Source organism: Stylophora pistillata, chromosome 12, assembly GCF_964205215.1.
Source record: "Stylophora pistillata chromosome 12, jaStyPist1.2, whole genome shotgun sequence".
Lineage (NCBI taxonomy): Eukaryota > Metazoa > Cnidaria > Anthozoa > Scleractinia > Pocilloporidae > Stylophora > Stylophora pistillata.
Genome location: NC_142530.1, coordinates 8,479,977 through 8,505,283, shown reverse-complemented (window position 1 = coordinate 8,505,283; position 25,307 = coordinate 8,479,977). Strand labels below are relative to the sequence as shown.

The following is a 25,307-nucleotide window of genomic DNA, read 5'->3' as shown; positions in this document are numbered from 1 at the left end:
TTTTGCCCATATATGATTACATCTCCATGTCTGCACCAACGTCATAGCGATACGATAACTTCCGTATGTCGTTACGCTGATGTCATGATTCAAGAACTTGTTCGAACCCAGAATTCCAAAGGTTATGTTGACTGTATAGTCTGATCATCTAGAGAAGATTGCTTTCGGAGACAAAGACTAACTCACTGGCATGCTTAAGTACATACCCCCTGGCGGTAAATTCTTTTCGCGCAAGCTGATTGACTGGCCCTGCTGCGATTGGCAAATTCTTTTCAAAGCTGAGCCACTGAAGAGACAAAATCGCGCGACAAGGGTTAAATTTCAGACGATTTTTCGATTTATTGACAAAAATGGTTTTTTTTGTACTAGTGTGTTACATACCAAAACATATATTCATCTCACATTCGTAAAAAATGGTTGATCTTTACCTCACCGCTGCAATGAAATAAGTAACATAGACATTCACCTGCAAGGATAACAAGCTCGATTCAGTAAAGTTGTTTTTAATAAGGCTACATAATAAGAATTGGGTTAAGTCCACATGAGCTACTTTTTTCTTCAATAGAGAAAAAAAAACCATCGTCTACCAATGCTTCAGCCTCGAAGTTTTATACTAAATTTTCAGGGAAGGATGTTTTTTTTTAACAATTTGAAAAAGGATTGTTTAAACGCTCATTTTTAAGGTCCGATCTCACGATTTTCAGGCTGTGATGATCATTGAGACTTCTCCGGCGGGTAAATTCGGCGTTTCTTTATTTCCTGGTCGTGCTGGATTATTTTGACACAGGTTTCAATCTTTTTTATGGCGTCGTCATTCGTAATTCTGTACTTTGAGATTCCAGACTCGTAGCGAGCGGGTAAGTAAACTTATCACTCTCCAGTTAAGTTCTTCACCATTATTTGGATTGTAAATCCGATTTGAAATCGCTCGTTTACAAAAGGTGTCTATTCACCATTTATCGTTTCTCGCGTTCATTGCAAGTTTTGTGCTAAAGCTTGAGTTTTACTAAAAAAATCAGAATCGACGGAAGTCGGACTTTTCTATCGCAGTTTGAAAATCTTGGTGAAATCTGCTTAATCCACTCATATCCGAAGAGTTACATCTCAAGGGTTGCCCTAGGATGAACTTATTTGACTTCAAGTTGTAAGGCGAGAGAAACGCCAGATTATGCTCACCCGGGAGGTCCGTATTGGGAAAAACCCGAAGTCTTGAATACCACCGAGGCCGTAGGCCGAGGGCGGAATTCTGGAAGGATGTCACAGTTTTTCTCAATACAGACCGACTTAGGCTGGTGAATAACAGTTTTTTTTTCTAACACGTAACGAAATATTTTCCAAAATAACTCCAATGATTTAGGGCTATAATTAATTGAAATATCCTTTAGCGAGTAGATGATAATAGGGGTTATTCAAATTTAAGAAACATTTTATTTACGTGATGGTACAGATAACTTGAAAGGCTTTCGAGCAAGCTTTAAAACATTTTTCAATAATAAATGTCACGATCTGACACCTGTCGATTGGAGAGGAAAAAAAGCGCATATACACTCTTAAATGAACAACAGTACTTGTATGGCAGACACACACGAGTTAAATGACCATACAGCGTCAATCTCCTCCTCTCAGAGATCTCGAGAAAAGTATTTTCACTTTCAAGGACGTCTAATCCTCGAAAATTTACCCCTGTTCAGTTTTAAATGTCAAGGAAAGTCAAATTGCAAGTAAATTTAAATGTGTGTTTTGGAGTTGTGAGGGTCTGCTTCTATGTTTTTGCAATAGCGTGTGTTATCTTGTCTTCCTTCCACCGAAAAACTGAAGCCAAATGAGACATTTTTTCTGGCTATAGCTTAACACGAGGGAATTTAATGCGACTTTCACTCATTGAATTCCCTCGGTTTCTTACGGTAAGGTGAATTAATATGGAGATTTTTTTCAAACCAACCATTAATTTTAGCGCGATTTATTCTATACTTTACGTCGGGCGGTGCAAAATCTCGGACCAGTCATCACGTAATAACCCCGGCACCTGCGTCCATATTTTTCCTCTTATTATTTTTGGTCGAAAATATTTATTTTTCGGACGATCTCTCAGCCGTGGACTTTGTCAGCCGACATATCAGCCGCCTGAAAGGGTTCCTAAATGGCTCAGGATAGAAAGAAAAGATAGCCTTATTCAGTTGATTTTTAGCGCTTGTGATATCGGATCCAGTGTTGATTGGCTATCTCATCTGGTTGTCAGAATAAATTATCTTATGTAACGAGAGACCACGAGGCGAAATAAACATGGCAGTTGTGTTGTAGAATTCTAGTGCTCTTTGCTTGCCGCTTAGTACTCTTGCCTTTAATCAACACTACAAATCAACATCAAGTTTTGAATATTTCTTTCTCTTCTTGACTTTGCTTTGATTTTTTTTTAATTTTTGTCACGCGTGCATTATTTCTGTCAGTTTTTAATTGCGTTTAACAAAATTCGAGACCAGCCGTGTTTTTCTTTTCCTATTGAATTGGTTTTTAAATGTTACAGAGAAAACTGATGTAGAAATTGCAATAAAATAAAATCGAAAAAGTGAAGGGATGGCAGATATTCTTTAGACAATGCCACTTACTGATTTGGTTTTACCACCAGAGAGGCTAAAGCCATCACCTTTTTTTCTTCGTTTAGCTTCGAATGCGTTTCCTGATGTTGGGTCGGTCGGCCGGATCAAGAAAAAAATAAAACCAGAAAAGAGTCATGAGAAGCACGTCTCTGAACAAGAGGTCTGGTACCCTAGCATCATATAAAAAGTTAACATTTTTATTTGGATTAACAAAATGAATTTTGTAAACAAATAAATGTTTTTCTCTATGCTGTTACTGTGCTCAATTTTCAGATTAAAAGATTTTTTTAAGTGAAAAAAGGTTTAACTACCTTGTTACTTTTCTTTTTCCTTTTTGAAAATGCCAAAGTTTGGGTTGGTCGGACAACACTAAACGGAATATAAAAGGCACTTTCCCTCTCCAGTTCAAGTGCTTGGCTGGTAGATTTTGCAATGTGGACCAGACCTTGTCCTGCCAGGTAATAAAGCTGTCTTAAAGGGCCACTCTCAAGTGGTGGCCTTTCTCAGTATTTTATACAGGAAAGGAAAACCTACCGTGTGTGTAATATTATGCGTCTAAATTTTTTGCAATCTTAATGGAGAACCGACCTTTTATACCCTCATCTGGTTTCTTCATGTGTCTATCGTCCATTTACTATGTGATTTTGACGTTTCACTCCGCGTTCGCTATAATGATACCATCGAAAAAAGATCGTCCTGCACGATGAAAAGCCGCCGTATGACATGGCTGACTAGATCAATTCAAAAGCATAGAATGAGCGAAGTACAGCTTTGGGATTTGGCAAGAAAACGAGAATAGAGTTTGCAGAAGCCCTGCTACACAGGATTTCGGTGGAAAGTCAAGTAGAAATCTCCTCTCAGCCTCTTGGGTAACCGACGCCGACGGGGGAACGTTTACAATCGATCTCAACTGTAAACCCACGTAAGGATTTTGAGTAACCGAGCTTTATACGACTTTGAATTTCTTGCCCCCTCCCGATTTTGCGCTATTGAATAGCGCAAAGTCAGGAGGGGGTCTAATTTTTCTTCACGTAGCATCTCTGCGGGGCAAAAATTTAATGAAGGATTTTCACAAGAAAGGTGTTGAGAAGTGAGGTTCGGCACATGGCTATCTATCAACAGATTTAATTTGACACGTCAGTCTAGACAACATTATGAGGTAAGTATCGAGTGCGCTCCGTGGATCACAAAATGTAGAAAATGCATCTTCTCAACGTAAACAAAAATTACGAGACGCCCATATTGAAGTGTGCGTCGTTTCCTTTATGTTGAGCCAAGCAGGAGCACTTTGAAATCTTTGAGAAAAAGTAAGAATTATAAGTACGAACCTATGAGAGAATTATTGGCTAGTACGAACATAGTTCTCAAAGCCATTAATCAATCGATCGATGATACAGCGCGCGATAGTTGCTGTTCTTATCAGAGTAGGAAAACAGTAACTTTGACTCTTAGCAGAGCGTTCTATTTCGTGGTTCCTGCTTCTACATTCAACAGTTACCTAAAGCCAGCTGAAAGATGCTACAAATTAACATGCGAGAGGGTCAATGTGGCGAAAAAAAGTTAATTTGAAATTTTTTCACCCAGTAAAATGGTTCAGCTATTCCTAAACTGGAAAAATATATATATTTTCTAAAACTGGCCTCTTGGCTGGATTGAGGTGCACTGCATTCTGAAGTATTAAGGATAAAGCTTCCATCTCTTATTTTTGTAAACATTATTCGCCATAATTCCCAGACTAAAAATGTCATTAGCGACACTTAGTCCATGTTGTCCCCCTCTCAACGAGTTCTCCTTCATCGACGTGCTTCTCATTAAGGACCTCTGCCTCTGTATTTATTCGCCTGCGGCGATCTGTGATCCTAGCTTACCTCTTTTCTTTCTATCTTTTCGTCTTTGCTTTTGCTTCTTTATTCGCTCTTTGTGAATTAGCCTCTCCTGTTCGTCGCTTTCGTCTTTTGAAAGAAATCGACAACGCACAAATAACTCGAAGTCGAACGCAACGCAAAGTCGCTAAACACTCGGAAAGTGACTCCTCTTTATTCAGGTATTTCATACGTCAACTTAATCGGAGAAAAATGCTGCTTTTGTGCTCTTTTTAAAGAGCATGTAATAACTTTAGAGATCGCTAAATTGCTGTGGAAACTTGACTGCGAAAGAGAATTACTATTTAGATCTGGGTAGTGACCTGGAAATAACGGTAAATCTCATTACCTACCGCCGGCTTGAATACACATATCCATTGTCGTAGCTTTCATATAATGAATCTCCGGTTTGAAACACACGCGTTTGAAACTCATGCCGGAATAGTTGGTTCTTCCGCTCCAAGAACGTGAATGGCTGGACGCGAAAACGGTGCTCATTAACTATGGTAGAAATCTACGTTACAAATTGCCAAATATGTGCGAAACACATGACAACAAGAAGGGCGTTAGAAAAGCATTACAACCAAAAGTATCCTTGTTGTGATACTCCACAGAGTATCGTCTTTCCTAACTTGGGAAGTAAGCAGGCTCCAGTAGAGAAGCCACAACTTTTAACTGGAATGGGCATACTTGAAATGGCTGGCAGAAATCATGGAGCGTTTAAACTCTGCACATAACCCTAGAGTTCCTGGTAAGTACTAAAAAAACAAACTTGGATCAAACTCTTCAGACTATTCGTAATGTTACCATTTATCTTTCTCCAAAGGGTTTTTTTTTCTGCACAGTTCCACGTGTTATAAGAGCTTAATTATTTCGTTGGGTCTTTGATCAATTTTACTTCAGACAGCCGCTTTTTATCAGTGTAGCAAAGCAAACAATGTTACAAGTTCGGCTTTGCTCGAACGAAGTGCATCAGTTTCGAGGCCGGGCTGTATCGACAACGGCTCACATGCTCGCGCCCAGTATTGAAAATTAGAACAAAAAATGGCCAGTTGTCTTGATCCTCTATTCCGCATATTTTTACAAACTATAAGTAAACTAGAACCCCGAAACCAGTTATTTGCAATGGTTGTAAGAGTAAGACTTGTGGCCCTCACTATGCTTTTCCATGTCATGTACTTTTTGTTACCAGGCAACGAACAACACTGGTGTATGTTTTGAGACCAAAAGAAGATCAAATAGCGTAATTCAAATGGCGACTGAGGTTATATACGCCCAGGAGTATATAACCTCAGGGTTACAAGTCGTCCTGAGGCCATCTTGAAGCACTTCAGTGAGACGAGCGTTACTTTTAGTGTTTCTTAAAAATATTTTTATCATAATATCGTGAAATTTTAATGTATTTTGTACGCCTCTGTGGACTTGACTAAAACTTTAAAGTTGTTTCGCAGCAAAATGATGCCACTTCACCTTTACAAATGTAAGACTTGACTTTTTTGGGTCATATACCCAGCAAAGTAGGACAAAACTCTTCGTAAATATGTCCTTTTAAACTTACAACTTTGGTGACGTGGAGCGAGCTCTGTCTGACCAAGTTAAGGTAAAGTTGTGCTTGACAAAATCCTTCATTGGCTCCACAGAAATAACAAACGGTGTTGTTAATCTTTCGGGGCGTGCTGCCCTAGAAGCTGCAAAGAAAATGCAAAATTCCAAGAAAGCCTCTCTACAGTCACAACTAGTCATAGATGTTGGAGAAGAAACGGAACTACTAGATAATGTGAATTCATATGGTATCCAATTTTTGAGAATTCAACAAATAGAATTATATGGGAAAAGCCCAATCTATAAAATATATGACAATGTAACAAAGAGACAAATACATATGACTCTTTTCACAACATATCTTTTCTTTTCTTGCTTACCTGCATGTTAATCTTTCTCAAAGCACTAAGAAATGTCACTCCATCACAATAATACACCACCTAGATAGAAACAATATAGGCACTGAATAACATCAAAACCATTATTATAGACATTCATAGTTACTTGTATTGTACTACATACAGTGGATAAACACATACATGTAGATGCCATCAAATGAGACATTCAGTTTTTATTGTGGCTTCTTGTTAAGACTGAAATATTTAAGAAAACCTGACTCACAGTAATGATTCAAATACATGCAGTATAAAAAATACTTTTGGCCTCCTTTTAGAATAGGCAACAACAATATTCCTTTGCTTGCTTTGAGTAGTTGAATAAAGACTGAATTGATCATGTTAAGTTCATTATAATTTCCACTTTTGTGTGCAAATGAGAACCACATGAAAAAAATTACCATACAGTCATCACTAGATAGATAAGCCAAGCTCCTTTCCTGTTTCAGGCAAGCCAAGCAGTGATCTCAACATTTATTCACTAAAAAAATATGAAAACAAAGAACCAAAATTTTTCATGTGATCTTACCCTGTTAGTGCCTGGCAATCACCTGTAAAAATTAGACTTCCACAGAGTCCCAGCTTAAAATAGGTGAACCTTTTGTCTGCTCTAGAGAACTAAAGTTCCAAAATTATTGTCCTCTGGTTACAAATTAGGATATTATCAATCAAAATATAGACTTGTTTATGTGTAATTACATTACCATTTTAGTGCCCAAGAAACACCTGAGGATAAAATTCCCACAGAGTCACAGCTTGAAAAGCCGAGTTCCTCTGCTGTTTCAGGCAGGCCAAACAGTGATATCAACAGTTTTTCGTGCTCGAACAACTAATTTCAAAAATGGTTCAAGTAAAATTAATAACATTTTAGTGCCCTAGAAACACCTGAGGATAAATTTCCCACAGAGTCACAGCTTGAAAAGCCAGGTTCCTCTGCTGTCTCAGGCAGGCCAAACAGTGATACCAACAGTCTTTTACTCAACACAAATTAAATTCAATAATGGCTCATGTGGAATTAATAACACTTTAGTGCCCAAGAAACACCTGAGGATAAATTTCCTACAGAGTCACAGCTTGAAAAGCCAGGTTCCTCTGCTGTTTCAGGCAGGCCAAACAGTGATACCAACAGTCTTTTACTCGACACAAATTAAATTCAATAATGGCTCATGTGGAATTAATAACACTTTAGTGCCCAAGAAACACCTGGGGATAAATTTCCCACAGAGTCACAGCCTGAAAAGCTAGTTTCTTCTGCTGTTTCAGGCAGGCCAAATGGTGATACCAACAATCTTTTACTTACTACAAACTAATTCCTATAATTAGTTTGAAAGGGAAATTTTACCATTTTAGTGCCCAAGGAACACAGAGCTGCAGTTTGAAAAGCACAGTTCCTCTGCTGTTCCAGGCATGTCAAACACTTACCAAAGTTTCCAGTTCAAATATTTTGTTCCCAAAAAGCACCTGGAGATGTCATTTCTCACAGAGTCACAGCTTAAAAAAGTCAAGTTTCTCTGTTACTTCAGGAAGGCCAGACAGTAACTGAAATTGAAAAGGACAATTATTAACACTGAAAGTGAATTATTTGAATGGTGCAAAAGTAGTAGCTACATGTAGTGGCCCATATTCCATAGAAAAGAAAAAAAACTAAAAAAGAAGCCTGCATTTAATGATCTGAATCATTAACTGCTCTCTGTCAACTGTTCAAGAGTTTACTTGCTCAAGTTATCTTTTGGATCAGACATAATTTCTTGATTAAGGTTTTGACTTCAAATAGTATCCACATGTATCCATCCAAAGAGGAAGGCTGTTAAGAATACAAAGGGGAATGGTATCTCAAATGCTAAAATTTGTAAAGGAACAAAGTGGATATTCCAAGGGGTAGGTGGCTCACACCAAAAACCTTCTGAAGGGGATATGGGGATGCCTGTTTTCTAGAAACATTGACACTGCTTAGGCTCAAGTTTTGTTTGTTTAGTTTTTGTTTCTGGTTTTTTTTTTGGAAAAAAATATTCAAATTACCCTTAAATGTATGACATAACAAACAGAGTTCAACACTGAGTCCAAGCCCAGCTAGCACAAAATTTTCTTCATTTACTTTTTCAAGAAGCATGTATAGTCAAATGTAACTAAGAAAAAAATAAAAGTAAAATGATAATTTACAAAAATTAATTTTAATAAAATATGACCTAAACCTGAAAAGGTTAATTAAAAGTAATTTTTTTATGTAAAGCATAATCCAATCTGAAATGTAGCCTTTAAAGTTAGCTTTGTAATGTTTGCCATCAACAGTGAAGCCTTCTTCTTTCAGAACTTTATTCTCCTCATTTAGCCAAACAATCAACTTCTTCACCTTGCTCCTGAGAAAAGTAAAAAAAAGTCTAAGAGTAAGTCTACGTTTGAGTTTGGATTATCAATTAACAGTTACCCATTACCTGTGATAGGGAATGATAAAGAAGTTATATCCACAGTATAGTAAAATCAAACTCTACTAACTTTTTCTCAGCACACTTAGCAATCGCAATTGGATGAACAGCCAGAGCTAGCACTCTATTAAGAACCACAGAGCCCTTTGCCAGTTGTGATAGCTAAATCAATTGGAACAATTCCAATTCTCTCCCTGCAGCACAAACAAACAGTGTTATCATTATCAGCAGCAGCATCATGCAGTACATGTATGTGCACAAATTGAAAGTGGATTTAAATGTTCATCTTAGATTCAGCCATTTAGATAACCCAAAAATTTTCCTTACCTGCAAGAGGTCTTCCAGCTCGTTTCATGAATAAACGAGGTCCTATCGATTTATCCAACTTCAGCAGATCTTTAAGCGGTCGCTTTATATCTGAAAAGAGACAGGCGCGACCACTGTGTCGGCTACTGTAGCAGGCGTAGATAGTGGCGTCTCCAATCCAAGCGATCCAAGCTGTCTTGAGCTGCCGCGAAAATTCGATCTTCCAGCCATTTCCGAGTCAAACTGGTGAAAATTTAATAATTCCCTCACCAACCTAAATTGATCTGAAGCAACCACTAGCTATTCAACGAGATTTATTCGTCGTAACGCCTTTCTAATTATTCTGAAGAGGGCTGAAACATTAACAGTGTCCCTCTTTGGCGACGAACCAAACCACGGTGGGTCGACTTGTCCACCATTTCCATCGACCTGATCGCGGACGCATACTTCTGCAATGTCTTCAATCACTCCTCATGAACTCTCTTGATTTACAAAACCAGTCGTTTGATACAGTGTACCAAATTTTGCCTGGATCGAGCGACAGTCCGAAAATTCGGCGAAGAGGATATAGCTTCGCCGCCATATCGTTCGCGCCAATTTTTGTATTACGCGCGACGAAGCACTTTGTTATATATTAAGTGTAATTAGAGTCGAAAACAAACCATTTATGGATACATGATCTGGTTTTCATTTGTACAGCGCACTCAAGATATACTTAGCACCTTCATCCACCGCAAACTGTGCAGTCATGACAGATCTGTAATTTTGCTAATTCGATTTTCTTGACTACCCCGGAAATTAGAACCCATACCCAGCTGTGAATTTCAAAGTCGCATAAAGCTCGTCATGGGTTCACTTGCGTTGAGAAAAATCAGAGATACATTTCTTTTAAATTTCATCTTAAAAACCCACATTCTTTATGCATATTTTGAAACATTGTGAGTTTTTATTGAACATGGAGCGTGACGAATTTATTCATAGAAGCCGTTGCGCTTCTCCTTTTACGATTCCTTTCTTCGGGCCAGATGAATGACACGAATAAAAACTCAAGTATTGGAAGGTCTTCGTCTCTTTGTAATTAATGCGTTTGGACGTGAAGGGTTGATTTCCTGTTAAACCTCTCGCTTTCATACACTTTTGTGTTTAAGAATATAATTTCTGAGTCTGGATTTTTCAACTGTGAATAGTGATTGTAACGCGTTACATATACAGAATCAAAATAATATAATCTCTTGAAAGAATGTAGATGTCTGCCCGTCTTACAAATTGTACTATTCTGTCTTTGGTTCTGTTCCACAGACAGAAAACGTCGTCAATATATCTCTTTCAAAGCAGCAATTTAGTTGTGCTCGAGGTGATAATACCCTTTTTCTGTACTGTACAAGGTGAAGTTGGAATGAAATCATGGCCATTTAGCCCAGCGTAAACTGAGCGTTATCAATGAAAGTTATAAAACTCCTGGGGATCGCTTAGCAGGTCCTCGTCATTCGAGCGTTAGCCCTTCGTCGGAGCGGATAGAGGAATTGTGGGTTAATTTAATTGTGTTTGCTTTTAGAGGCAGAAACGTAGCTCCATTTTCTGCCTTTAAAAGCACACACAACCCGCAATTCCTCTATTCACTCCGACGAAGGGCTAACGCTCGAAGCGTCAGCTTTTATAATAGTAACGGTGGCCAATTTACCATTTCAACTTTGTTTATATATTCAAATTATTTTAAATTATTGTTTACCCATTTCAAACCACGTTACCACATAGCCAAAAAGGTCTATTTTCTTTGCACCACTATAATCAGTTCTATCGTCAATGAAGACACATTTTCTTGCTAATTTCAATACAAGAAGCAACTTAATTATCAACCTTGACGGTTAAGTCCCAATTTCAATCAGCAAGGTTTGCGAATTTCCATTTCCCCTAACGACGTCACTCTCAGTTAGATATTACTTTGGAAATTGTCACGCCTGTTTTTCCGTGTTAACTTACTGGTGACGCACATAAGCTGCCCACTGAGTGAAATAAGAAAGTAGTTTTATGTGATAATCTGCATTCCCTTCATACCCTCTAAAAGCCCTCAATAATGTGGGAAGGGGAGACATTTTCAGCGATCTGAGAGGACATAAGTTCTATAATACCTGGAAGGAAGCGGAATAGGTTGTTTACAACTTTCTTATTTTTCAATTTCTTAATCTTTTTTATCATTATTATTGATTTTTGTGTTTTGTTTCTGGTCTGGTCGCATTTTTCTGTAAAAAAAAATATACTTAAATAAGTCTCTGTGGAAAATGAAAACTTACCACAAGCTAAAACAGGATTTTTCTTTTTTAAATTTTCTGACTGGAAATAAGAAACTGAATCAATACGTCTTCGTGCATCCTTGAAAATGGCATGAGCCTATTCAAGAAGGTATAACTGTTTCTGCCTGTATTCCAATGATTTGTACTATATTTTATTCCAGAACACTAACCCGAGAAGAGTCGAGAAAAATGAAGAATCTTCTGAGGAAGAGCCTATTTAGAGTATCCGTGCTCTTTGTCTATGCCTTATTCGGAGGAGGACTATTCTACTGTATTGAAAAGAGACCCGAAGACAGCAAAGATGTTTATTTAAGACTCTCTCGGGAGCTGCAAACAAATTTTACAAACAAGTTCAATGTCTCCATGAACGAGGAAGATTTTAAAAGGTTCATCTATAGAGCTTTCGAAGTAGTCTGAGTTAGACGTAACGCAGATTGGAACTTTCTTAGCTCACTCAGTTTTACGCTGACAACTTTAGCGACTGTTGGTAAGTGACATTTGTTTCTGAGATAGCATGCTGACTGAGTTCTGGTAAATATCTTGCTTACGTTATCGGCTCATTGGGTAGGCACAGGTTATTATCTTTTCCCCATAATGGAAATCAGTTTGATCGGGTTTAAAAACTGGAGCTGATGAACACTGAAGAGCGCCGTTCTCAAGTTTCTTTTGTTTGTTTGTTGAATATGCAGTTCATACTAGAGAAAACAAGCAAATCAAGACCACATGCTCCATAGTCTGTCCCTCCATCTAACTTTCTCATTTGCCGTCCACCAATATTTGCCATTGATCTGATTACGCGAATACACTCAAAAGACATTGTACAGAAGATTTTCTTGTCGGATTTGGTCCTCCTTTTATACATGCCCATAAAGAATGAAACCTGCCTTGGGGATGAAATTGACGTAATGAATGAATTACAGTGAACCCTTCAAAACGCATTTAATTGGGATTGAAAATACCCCTATTTTCTTCTTTTTTTTCAATCTCGTTTTTAATTGTTTACATAGTTACAATTACTTACAACATTAACTTTACAGCAGTACCTACAATACTAACATTACTGACAGAATAGATATTTTTTTCTCTTTATTCTATGTTGTTTTACGCTTCAATATGTGCCATTATGTTACAAGACATTGCATTACGATACATTAAAGTATAAACAAAAATCATAATCAAAACCAAATCCTACTTTGCATTGCTTTAGCAAAGTAATGAAAACAAAACAAGCAAGAAGTTAAAAATCAAAACAAAAAAACACTTACAAGAAAACAACTTATTATTTTGGAAAAAAAGTCCCTTTTTCATCAAATTTATCTAATGATAGTCTTTCGCGAAGTAGGAGATAAAGCTGCTAAAGTGGAATTTGTTTTTAGTGTTTTTAGCGTTACGTTTCAATATGTACCATTATGTTACAAGACACGGCAATACGCTACATTAAAGTATAAAAAAAATCATAATCAAAATCAAATCTTACTTTGCTTTGGAAAATAGAATAAAACAAAACAAGCAAAAAGTAAAAAAAACAAAACAAAATAAAACAAAAAAATAAAATAATAAAAAATCACTTACAGAAAAAACGATTATTTTGGAAAAAAATCCTTTTTTCATCAAATTTATTTAATGATCTCCTGTCGCGAAATAGGGGATAAATCTGCTAAAGTGGAGTTTGTTTTTAGCGTTGGCGTTGACGAATGAATGATATTTCCTATAATAATGAGATTGTTCAGGGCTTAACACTAACGAGAATATTAAAATATACCATATGAAACATATTAATGTGAAAGGTGTATTTTTTTCCGCCGTGAATACTGTACTTGGGATGTTGGGAAAACACTCGAAAATTTTGCGAACCCTGTTGCGACTTGTGGTTTACAAATTTTTCCCGTATACTCCCAGCATCCCACGTGGTTCAGTTTACGCCGTTAAATCGAGAGAAGTGTGATTTACTGTTTAAGTGACAAATTCAGGAAATTTTAGAGTTAAGAGCGACTCTTTCTTTTCAAGACCGCGTGAGAGGTGGCCCATCGATCGAATAATGATTATTCTCATATTTCCGTCAAAGATGCCTTATAATGAGCTTAGAAACGTGGTGAGGTTTTCTTTTTTCACAGACTTGCTTCTTTATCCTAGAAAATTCACCAAAATTGAAACGAACTTCAGTAGCCGTAAAATGGCGGAAATCAGTGCCCCGAGAAGAGGTAAATAAACTTTGTTCATGAAAAGCGCAAATGAAAGCAGGCTCGTATCATTTTGATGAATATGTATATGAGGGATTGAGGTATGGTGTAAGTCTAAAACGGAGCACACGGGACGCTTCTGAAAATCACCAATATTTCAAAATCCAGATATTGCATTTCGTAGCAAATTTTTTAATTATCATTTTCTCCATGCGACATAACTCAGAATTGGTTCAGGTTAAGGTATCATAGAATGAAAATTAGCGTTTTCATTCAAACTGAGATAACCTAAAAATTCTGCGCGCTATCCTTTTAAAAGTATACATTTTCTTAAAGTGCTGATTTCGGAAAATTAATTTAATTTTATAATATTTGCCACTAAACAGAATGGGAGCTTATTCTTTCATACTGAGACGTTTTACAAGATTAGTTTATTTGACGACACATTTTAATCAACACGTTTCTTTTTTATCGGAAGGTGAATCCAGACATATTGATCTAAAAATGGACATCTGGGATTTGTGTTTAAACGTCTCATTATTTTTCTAATCCCTTTTTTTTTAACTTCAAAGTAGCGCTTTTGGGCAGAGCTTCAATGTAGAGGCTGTAGCTCAAGAAACAAGGAATAAAAGGAACATCTGGGACACTCTTTTTGATCTGGACATATGGAACTTAAAATGGATGTCTGAGATTTGTATTTTAACATCTCATTATTTTCTAATAATTTTTTTTAACTTCAAAGTGGCGCTTTTGAGCAAAGTTTTCAATGTGGAGGCTATCTCAAGGAATAAGGTATAAATAAAAAATCCGGGACACCCGTTTAGGGTTCATTATATTTCCGACATTATCTCCAAATTTCACGAAAATTGACTGAATATCAACCGAGAATAAACTGTTCAAAGGTCAAAACTCAACTGAGCAAAAACACTTTCCTTGGAAAAGCGACTTGCAATTTTTCGGGGTGTTGGTGTTTTTTTACATAAAAGCGTTTCCACTTCACGCCTGTGAGGGATGTTATCCAATCATATTGAAGCCATTTGACACTCTTTTGCCTTACGGCGCTGATGCGTGCAAGAAAGCAAAGAATGAACACCAAGTTATAAGGAGTTAGGTCGAGCGGGTTAAGTGTAACACGCGTGGATTTTAAGCTTTTTGTGTCGACACAGAAGGTGCTTCAGCCAGAAAAAATAGGAGGAAAGAGGTCAGGTAGAGAAGAGTGAGCTATATGGGAACACGGGAACACAACACAACTCTTCAACGATCGATGCTCGATCGCGAAGTGCAATGCCACGCGAACTACGGTGGACCGTCAGCGATATTAATCGCGAACTAGCGCCCACAGCAACTTCGATAGAAATAGACTGTGGCCACTTAATCTTTTAAGTCTAGTTGGAACCCCTATCGGTGAAAAGTCTTTCCGCTTCGATGCAAACTGCGAAGAAATTTTCCTTTTTCCGGAGCGGCAAAAGGGACTTCTCGGTTTTGGACATAATAACAGCTTGCAAGCAATACTTGAATTACGTTTTGCTTTATATCTCCTGAAGTAAAAAAGATAATAAATGAAAATCTTACGAAGTTGATAGATCTTTTTTTTTATATTATATTTTCAGGAAATTGAAAAGTATAACTTTTTTCGTTCTCTGATACCTTAAGTTTATGTTAAGCGGAGATGGTGTTGTTTTCGAGAATATTAAAACTAGTTTGGAGTTTTTCATTTCCTCACGGTAAAAACCAGGCGCCTGAACTTTACGTCGCGAAATAATCTAATTAGGCATCTCATGGTTTAATCCGGAATTCCTCGCACATTTTACCAATTAGCGGCGTGTTCGCTCAGGAAGTTAAAACAGTAAGCTACCATTACATTGCTAATAATGGCGGATTGGTTTTGATCCCTGCTTTCGTTTCAAATTTTCATCCGTTTCCACGGCGAAATTGCTTACAATAGCAGAGTCCGTAAGCTAGCGGAGGGCGTCTGTTTTTCTTTGCATATTCGAACAAATTTAAGTTTTAAGAAAGTTCCTCGGTGAAATTGAGCTTCATTGTGGCCTTGAAAGAGGACAGTTCAATCATTTATACCGTTTGGTCAAATGTTCTTGGCCGAAGGCGTTGAAGACGGGAAGCAATCTGATTCTAGTGTAGATGTAACACACTCAAGAATTTGTAACGAGAGGCTGATATTATATAAATCTTGTTCCCATGTTGTATTTTTACGGCCACGAATATCGGTGAATAACGCTTTTAGCAAACTTTTTCATATGACAATTTTCCTTATAAGTTAGTCCTCGCTGTTGAACTTGTTAACTTCGCAGCGGGGATCTCATGTAGAGTTGAATGTGATGGGGAAATTACATAGGAGAGCCCGCATTAAACAAAAAAAACAAATAGAACAGGAAAGGAAAGAGAGGAAAAAATAATAAAGAGAAAATATTATGGCGAGGATCAAAAGTCAGAGTAAAGATGAACCGAGGCAAAGAACAAAGTAATTGAAATATATATACAAAGAAAAATAGTCGTCTCCACTCGAGGCACTGATTTCTGCCATTCTACGGCTACCGACGCTCGATACAGCTTTCGAGAATTTTCAAGAATTTAGGAGTAAGTCTGGAAAAAAAATTTTTTTTTCGACCCTGTGCCACATTTTTTGATTTTCACTCAGTCCACTCACATATTCACTCTCAATAGTTCAACATAGTCGGTATGGAGTAATAATGAATTATGAAACTTCTAGAAGCCTGGTTCGCGCAAAGGACTCTCCTCGTCGGTTTCAAAATACAGTCGAGAGATCGAAATACGTATTTGGTATAATAAATAATGCACTACTTACTAAGTTGTACAAGCTTTTAAAATCTTAGAGGTAATCTAGCCGACTTTGGATTTCGTCGGAAGCATTGCTTCAAGTTAATCCGCACAGAGAACACCCTGCCCGTGCAAACTTGATATTATTATTATTTTTTTTTTACGCACATATTTTGATTCAACAGTCTCTCAACTCATTGATATTGGAATGCGATCAAAGAGCCTAACGATAACTTGAAATAAAAGACCATTTCAAGCACTTTGAATCTTTCAGGTTATGGTCACATTACACCAGAGACTCCACTTGGACAAATCGCAACGGTGGTATACAGCTTTCTTGGTATTCCTCTGACGATGCTGGTTCTGAAAACAATGGGAGAAATGGTTTCCAAACTGGTTAATCACTTAATATACGCAATCGAGGCAAAGTTGCTTTGCAGGAAACGACCTGGAAACGTTAAGATGAAGAGTGTTTTTGTAACATTTGCTCTCGTGATTCTGACCATTTGTCTCGGTGGATTGGAAGGGATCTACCTTGAAGGTTGGACTTTTGTAGAAGGATTCTACGCATGGTTCGCCACACTATCCACTGTAGGCTACGGTGACTACGTTCCCCGATGGAGTTTGCTTTTACAAGCTGAAGAATCTTCAAATCCAAAATCCAAGTTGGGCCTTGGCTTGATTATGTTTATTTCAGCACTCCCAAGCATGGCAGCTCTGTGTGCGGTTGCTGGTCTACTAAACGCCCTCGCTGAAACCGTTGATGAGTTGAAAATCAAATCGAACGCTCGTAATCTTTTTCTTGGGCATCATGAAAGAAAAATTGGAATTGGAAGGACATGTATCAACGAAACAATCAGTAACAGAAGAGAGCGGTCAGCAACATTTTGAGCATGTTTACTTAGCTGTAATAAAATGAAATTGGTTACGTATACGGGAGTTACGTTTCAGTACGTGAGATAACAAATTCCCTAAAAAGCAGACAGGCTATTAAATGACTGAGGAATCTTAAAATCCAGATCCTCACTGTTCATTTAATTGGGAGCAATCCATTTCTCACAAGTGAACACAAAGTGAGATTTGATAGATCAAATATCATGGATAACATTTATTATATCACTGATAGTGTCCGTGGGCGATACGAAGGGAATCCTGCGTTCTGATTGGCTATTTGAGTGGGCAAGACGGGCCCATTTTGCCCACTCGGGGTTGCCCACTTTTTCCAGAGCAAAAAAAAACCTTTACGTGGAGTGAACTTACAAAGTTTATTATTGTAGAAAGATGTTTTCTGTCTGCGTCACAAAGGTCTGAGGTTCGATTCCTCATGGGGACTCGAAGTTTTTCTTTGTCCAACGCTCGTGACAAGACAGAAAACATCTTTCTCTATTTCTTCACCGATCTCAAGAACTTACCATCTTTCTTATTCTTTACAAAGTTTGTTACTCTTGGAAAAAAGTCGGTAACGGGAGAGCCGTAAAAAGAAGCAGAAGAGGGTTAAAACAAAGAAAGTATAAACGACGCTCGTGGTTTTCTAGTGCTACAAGCACAGTTGGCCTGGCTTTTTCTCCTGGCCCTCAGAATGAACAAGTCACCCTTGATTCATAATAGAGCGAAATATTTTCAATAATATAATAAATCCTTTATTGGCCAAGCATGTTTGGACCTTGACTTCGTCTCGGTCAAGAAAAGCAAAAAAAAAAAAAGGAGCTCGGCCATTATATCTAGCCATCTTGCACTCACGCACGGTCAATAACGCATATGTCTTTATCATACAGGCCTTGGACATTATGATAAATATCAAGGTTAGCTACGTGGCCTTCCACCTCCTCACAGTTGGCATTGGCCAAAAGAAAAATTAATCTCACTCTTTTATCACATTTTCATCGGTTTCGAAGGCAGATTTTTAACACCGTTTGTATTGGAAATATCTTTCGGAAACACGCCTTCAGCATCGTCGATTGAATATACAAATGAATGGATAAGTGACGGAATGGTTGAATTCGATTCTAATTGCAGTGACGGTCCCTTGGCACGTGGGTAAGCCTAGTAGTTTGTTTGCGGCGAATTGGAGATTAATCTACGATTTACAGTGTTATAAACACAGCGCTGAATAACCAGTCACCAGGAACTTTGGAAACTCAGAATAACCTTACCTTTGTGAAGCATATCAGCACTATATCCTCCAAAACTCATTGAAGCTCTAACCCATCAGACTTTGGAATCTCCTCTCAAAAGAAGGGAGAAAAGAAATCGGAGTTAAAAGCTAAAACCAGTTTTAAAATAAACGACATTTTATCGGGAAGAAAGCCTACACATCATTTACTGTTCATAATAGATGAAGTGGCAAATTTGAGTGCCACCTCACTGGGAAGAGTCCTAGATGCGACCAACAACTTGCGTGCGCGGTGAATAGGAGATTAATCTACGATTTGCACCTATCCTGAAGGAGATTTAGGAAATGAAAATATTAATGAGCCATTTGCAAATGACAAAACCCAAATCTTTTATATGTCAGTGTAGGAATGTCATTTACCTGAGTGAATTTCTAAAGATGATAAATAAAGCTTCCCCATTGTAGAAAACACAAAGATCTACGGATATAGATATCACAAACCAGTGAAAATGCAAATGAGAATAAAAGTGGCGGTTTCAAAGTGTCGTATGAGCTATTTGACAAAACTTTGACAAGGAATTTTGAAAGGGTAATAACCTTAGGAAAGAAAAATAAATTAAGGCGAAAAACAAAATGAGAATAACCTAAGACAAGTAGCCAAGTAAAATAGGCTCGCAGTTTGTAAGTTTGGTTCGGAATTCTATCATCACGTATACAAATACGTGAAAAAATGATAGATAAACAAAAAGCATTGACAATGAAAATAAAATTAGTGGCTCCGATGAATAATTTAACTGCTGCATCAAATTGAAATAATGTTTGAGCGATTCGTGAATATTATCAGCTCTTCGCGAATATAATCTTTGATAGCGTGACACGAAGTAATTTGGGCGACAGGTCGTTGCACATATTCGAGAAGAAGTACATTGGTGTAACTTCCAAAATTCGCTTCAGGACTAAGCAAGTGGTTTCTGGATTAATGCCGATTTAAAATTCTGGTATGTATTCGTCGATAAGTGACTCATTATAGAAAATGTTCTTCATTTATTGCCTTTCAGGTGATGGGTCTTTCTATTGCGCATGAAGCAACTGAAAGGACCGGCGATTTTTGATTGAGCAAGTGTTGTTGAGACTTTCCGTTTTTTTCTTAACAGTCTCTAATTCGTATTTAGCAGTAGTTACACTGCCAAATATTCATTTCAAATTTCAAACGAAAGCTGTAACCATGGTACAGATATAAGGTTAAAGTTACGCGAAAATCGTTTTCTTCGCTCATTAGTGACTATAACCCAAGGAATAATTGATTTGGTTTAAGATCAGGCTACTGTTAATTGGACATAAACGGAGTTACGCATTAGCATGATAGCTAAAGGCCAATGTTTTTCGTAATAATATTCGTCGAAGGAAATGTTTGAGGTTTTCCACGGCAGGTGGAAAAACAGAGGCAAAAACAGAGGCAAAAACAGAGGCACTGTTAATCAAATGATGATGGCGGTATCCCGGCTCTATCACAGCTGTTAACAAGCTTTTCATTAATCGTAGAACAAACGGAAACGTACTTTTACTGGGATCTTATCTTCCTACCTCTGTAATAACAGCTTGTTTTCTGTTTGTGAGAGTCAGTCAGTGAGAGACTGGAGAAGACATATCAGTGCTTTTGGAATCAAAAGGGCGCTCGAGTGACTCAGGACCCTTGCATGTGGGTCAGTTCGGAATAGCACGATGTACGCAACTAACTGCTAAAATAATTCCTTTTTAAAGAATATGAAATAGAAAATACAGTTCATTTTGAACTGTATTTCGCTCTACACTCATGTGTATTGAGCACTTTCTAACAGCATTTGCTACAATTTCCCACAATTAAAATATGAAATATAATGAAATGGGTTTATATGATCGCGATCCCTGCGGGGAAAAATTTTCGGCACCGTCTTACTCCCGTCTCTATATCAACGTCATCCAAGCTGAAAAATGAACTTAATAATTGGTCGGCTTGGTCTGCATATAAGATGGATATTTCCCATTTAGAAAACAGGAAAAAAATTGCCAAAATAACCGGGGTAGCTCGATCATAAGCAGCATTTGATAGGCCTCGAATGGTTTACTTACAGTCAATCGAGACAATCAAAACATAGAAACGAAGACTCAAGGTCCACTTCGATTATCTGATTGGCATGGAGGCATTGACTTAAAACAAACCCCAACACAAGCAAACCACAAGTCACCTGGATCGTTCTTCTCGACACAGATACAGGTAACTTTTCCTGACGACCGTATTTGCGGAATTCTGTGTTTCGTTTTTCGTGGTGGTCCGGGATCACCGATTTAATATTTGCCACATTCAAAGGAAGTCCTAATTCTTGCTCAACTGGTCGTCTGTTCGCCATGTGTATGTATTGTGTTTGATAGCAAGATATAGTCCAAAACTACGTCTGACTGATGTAGACAACGGAGTAACAGTGAAGTTGCTCAGACAGTTTCACAGCAAAAGGTAAATCTCACTAAATTCAATATCGATCGTGAAAGTTAATATTGGTGTCTATTTTCTAGTTTTGGTCTCTTTTTTGGAAAGGGAAAAAAACTATGATAAAGAGAAGTTTGAAGAGTCTTCTTTGTATGACAGGAAGGGATATCTTTTAGGAGAAGAACGATAAAGGTTATTCGTTAATGCATTTTGCTACGATTATGGAATACGTTATAAGGGATTGACTTCAATTCATCCATTCCTTCAGTTTCTTCTCCAAAGCAGGTTATACTCTTCGTGTGCCTCAGGTGGGCCCAATCGAAAAAAAAAATCTTCTGTCTAATGTATTTCTGGGTTGTTCCCGTTATTAAAAGGCTAAAATTGGTGGAAGACAAATGGGAAAAGTTGGAGGGACATAGTAAAAAGCATTAGGTTTTGATTTCAGTTTCCTTTTCTTATCCTTCAGTTTGCCTACATGAATACTTTACCCGTGATCGAGTAACCGAAATTGCACTATTCTTAAACATGCCATAGCGCTCATCAACAACTACAAAATAATTAATGAGTTGAACCTAGTCATTGGTATTGTTTTTCTTTTGTTCTACCTCAGCGAAAAACGTTTAAAACAGTCTGATGGAAGAGCTTGTTAAGACGAGTCTTCGTAGAACTACTTTTCTATACGTCTACGCTTTCATTGGAGGATGTATATTCTATGTCATTGAATACAAGCCTGAAAAAAACAGGATAGCTTACTCGAGACTCGCCCACGAGCTCCAACGTAACTTCACGAATAGATTTAATATATCGGTGAACGAGAGTGATTTAGAACGCTTTATGCAGACAGCTTTCGAGATTGTAAGAAACGGCAACAAAGCAGACTGGGGAATTTTAACCGGTGCTTCATTTGCGATGACTTCATTAACCACAATTGGTAAGTGACGTAATGAAGATATCAATTAGTAGTCATAGCGGCTGTAGAAGATGCTGCGGTCAAAATTAAAAATAGCCAAGGTTAGCCAAGGTTAGCAAAGGTTAGCCAAGGTTAGCAGCTGAGATGCGATAAAAAGCAACGAGATTGTCTCGCAAGCAGCGGGCTCTGTTAGTAATAAGAACAAGACCGTCTGCAGCTATGTAAATTGTGCGAAGCAGTAGCCATGGCAACCACTAGTACAAGGAATGACGCATGTGTCACATGAAGGTATTAATTCTGCAAGCCAAAAGTAGATAAGGCGAAAAGTTTCTCCTATGTGAGGTCTATTTGTTTGTGAATAGGATTGCTGTCAGATTATAAAAAAATTAGGCGCAAAATAAGAATATGAGACAAACTTATGTTTTGTTATAAGATACCCTTTAATTTACTGGCTTTAACGGCTTGGGTAATAACAAGTGATTTTTACATTTGTCGCTCCAAACTTAAGTAGTCACGTGTACCTGATATATTTAATTTTCAAAATGTAATAAACAAAGCCTCCGCAAAGATAGACAAGCAAAGACTCTACATGTTAGATATGGCAAAGCCTGTTTACTAGCCAAATGGCCCATCGGGCCGGCGCTAAACTCCGGTTTCCGTAGCATGAAGCGATTAGGAGTATTTCTATTCCCTCCTGAATGGAATGCCAGTCCATCGCAGGGTTACATCCAGCATTAAATTCGCAGTTATCCATTTATTTGCGTGGGTGAAGAGAGGCATAGTGAGAGTAAAGTGTCTTGCCTAAAAACACAACACAATGTCCCTAGCCAGGGCTCGAACCCGGACCACTCGACCCGGAGGCGAGCGCATCAACCAAGATGTTAGATAAATATTTTTTATTTCTTTAAGGATATAATAATAATAATAATAGTTATAATAATAATAATAACGATAATAATAATAATAATTTTCACAAAATCAGTAAAAATACAGGATTACAAACAAAATTAAGACAAATTAAGATATAAATATTAAAACAAGTTTAAAAAGTCTCTAGCTGAGAGAAAAGTCTTGAATCTCTTCGGTATTAACAAATGTTCTACAGAGTAGCAGAATTCATCTTATGTCTGCATTATTTTTCCTCAGCTTCATTCAGCAGAACAGCAAATAAATTGACGATACACGATCGACGTCCTTGATAATAATAATAAATTTTTCTTTAAAAATATTTCACAAAAAGCAGTTCTCTAAAAAAAAAAAGGAGAAAATTCAGTAAACTAAGCTACATAATAAAAAATTGACTACTTAAATTCTGGCTTGCGCACTTTCCGATATAATGTCAGTGTCAGATGTAATGGCTATAATAATAATAATAATAATAATAATAATAATAATAGTAACAATAATAATAATAATAATAAGGATGTGTAACAAAGCACCCGAGAGTCTTCCCCAGGTGCTGGCCGGCTGCCCGGCTCTCGCGCAAAACAAGTACTGCGCGCTTCATTGACGTCAAGAAGAAAGAGGTGATAGCTGTGGAGATGTCGTGCCCGTGGATGGACAACCGGCTGACGAAGATCGAGGAGAAGACTGCAAAGTATGGTCCTTTGAGGTGGGAGATGGCTCAGCAGTATCCAGGATACACCATCAAACAACATAATATCATCATTGATGTCCTGGGCGGATGGTCGAGAGATGTGGACGTGTCTATGATAGAGCTATTCGGAGGCCTGGGGAGAGGGGATCCTAAGAAAAATGCAGAAAGCTGTCCTTTCGAACACCTTGAACATTTCAAGAACTTTTAAAGTTATCACTAGATAGCTAAGGAGCTCACTTATAAAACTTTTAGAGATTTTTCGTACCTAAGTTTCTTGTATTTATCAGATTATTAGATATTTAACAATTATTCCACGAGCGCGCGCTGGATATGAGATGTTAGATAGCCAACGAGGCGCGTAGCGCCGAGTTGGCTATAATCATCTCATATCCAACAAGCGCGAGTGGAATAATGGTTTTATTAAAACTCTCCCAAGAAATTATTATTTTGTAAGAAAAAACCGGATTTTTAGCTCCCTTTTGATTTTAAGCTGACGCGTACGCTTGCCATATTTGTAGATTATGGTATATTGGCTCATATACCATAATGGCTAAGCTAATAAAAAGTCTTGAATCGCATTATCCAATGATCAAGTTTTTAATATATATATATGTGTATTTTATCATTTAATTTTTATTTATTTATTTACGTTTTCAAAGTTTAGTAAGATTCTATTCCTACGCGCAGCCTGGGCCACGTTTATCGCCCCAGTCCCCAGTCTGTGTATGATCTTATGGCAAACATAAGTTTTACAACTGTCGGATAATAATAATAATGATAATAATAAGATATTCTTAAAAACAATCTTAGAGCCCCCTAATCCAGACAAAAGTTTAATAGGAAACTGTAAAGATTGGAAACCACCAGTTCTAGAAAGTCGAAGTGGACGTCAACTTCTTCCAATCAAATCTACTTTTTCATTTTCTTTACATCCAGGTTATGGACACATAACCCCTGAAACACAACTTGGTCAACTTCTCACTGTCTTTTATTGCATCGTGGGACTGCCATTATCAACTTTGGCCTTAAAGTCAATGGGAGAACTAATCGCCAAGATCGTATATGAGATCGTTTATCGGGTGGAGACAAAAATACTTTGTAGAATGAGACCTCGAAAGGTTAAGATAAAAACTTTTTTCATAACTTTCACACTGATGATTTTGACCTTATGTATCGGTGCTTTAACACAGAAGTACCTGGAAGGTTGGACTTTCATAGAAGGTTTCTATGCATGGTTCGCTTCACTCTCTACTATTGGATACGGCGATTACGTTCCTGGTTGGAAATTTGTGAAAAATGCTGAAGACTCCGCAGCAGACATTTGGATATTGATAACTGCACTATCTCTTCCCGGCATGGCGACACTCTGTGTAGTCTCGGGCGTGATTAATTCACTTGTTGAAGCTTATGATGAATTTAAAATCCAATGTGACGTTTGTTCTCGGTGTCCTACTTGCAAAAGGAGAAAGTATGAAAAAGCTAAAGGAAAACGCAGGACGAAAAAGTATGCTGGTGGTGTAACACAGGAAAATCATAGAAAAATTGAGTCCTTGAACGCTTGTGGCGAAAGAGAAAGATCGGCTTCTGTTTAATAGACCAACCCTGTCTTAAGACAAGTTTGGATACACTTTCTTTAAAAAGGATGTTTTCCGGATCAGTATTTTATCTTTTTTCACCGACCTTACCATGATAATGTTTTTGTTGCTGATGCAATTACCACATTTCTCGGTAATTGAAAGACAAAAATATCCAAAGTAACAGGAATAATGATAAAAATAATAAAGTATGAATTAAATTGATCTTTTTTATTCTTCAAAGTAATCCGTAAGGC

The 25,307-nt window shown here is 37.5% G+C and overlaps 2 protein-coding genes and 2 long non-coding RNA genes across 7 annotated transcripts; 3 read left to right on the top strand and 1 right to left on the bottom strand.

The window, feature by feature from the left end:
* Positions 1–368: 368 nt before the first annotated feature.
* On the bottom strand, positions 369–9,977 carry LOC111344979 (uncharacterized). 4 transcript variants are annotated; one of them, XR_015994233.1, is made up of 6 exons: positions 9,147–9,977; positions 8,890–9,013; positions 8,650–8,753; positions 6,382–7,935; positions 6,018–6,147; positions 369–466 (listed from the first exon to the last, which is right to left on the bottom strand). It is a non-coding gene; the product is annotated as an uncharacterized LOC111344979 (long non-coding RNA). The 4 variants fall into 4 exon arrangements; XR_015994232.1 differs by lacking the exon at positions 8,890–9,013; XR_015994235.1 differs by lacking the exons at positions 8,890–9,013; positions 9,147–9,977 and adding an exon at positions 8,829–8,872.
* LOC148718668 (uncharacterized) lies at positions 3,155–5,939 on the top strand. The gene is made up of 2 exons (XR_015994236.1): positions 3,155–3,756; positions 5,652–5,939. It is a non-coding gene; the product is annotated as an uncharacterized LOC148718668 (long non-coding RNA).
* Positions 9,978–11,389: 1,412 nt separating the features above from the next.
* Positions 11,390–18,656, top strand: LOC111334477 (potassium channel subfamily K member 3-like). Its single transcript, XM_088741761.1, has 3 exons — positions 11,390–11,903; positions 13,550–13,617; positions 16,667–18,656. The coding sequence occupies exons 2-3, from the start codon at positions 13,590–13,592 to the stop codon at positions 17,281–17,283; spliced, it is 645 nt and encodes a 214-aa protein (XP_088597887.1). The 5' UTR covers positions 11,390–11,903; positions 13,550–13,589; the 3' UTR covers positions 17,284–18,656.
* Positions 18,657–19,317: 661 nt separating this feature from the next.
* Positions 19,318–25,275, top strand: LOC111334465 (potassium channel subfamily K member 3-like). The gene is made up of 3 exons (XM_022940215.2): positions 19,318–19,503; positions 21,580–21,900; positions 24,413–25,275. Exons 2-3 carry the CDS (start codon positions 21,603–21,605, stop codon positions 25,066–25,068), a joined length of 954 nt encoding a protein of 317 aa, XP_022795950.1. The 5' UTR covers positions 19,318–19,503; positions 21,580–21,602; the 3' UTR covers positions 25,069–25,275.
* Positions 25,276–25,307: the final 32 nt, after the last annotated feature.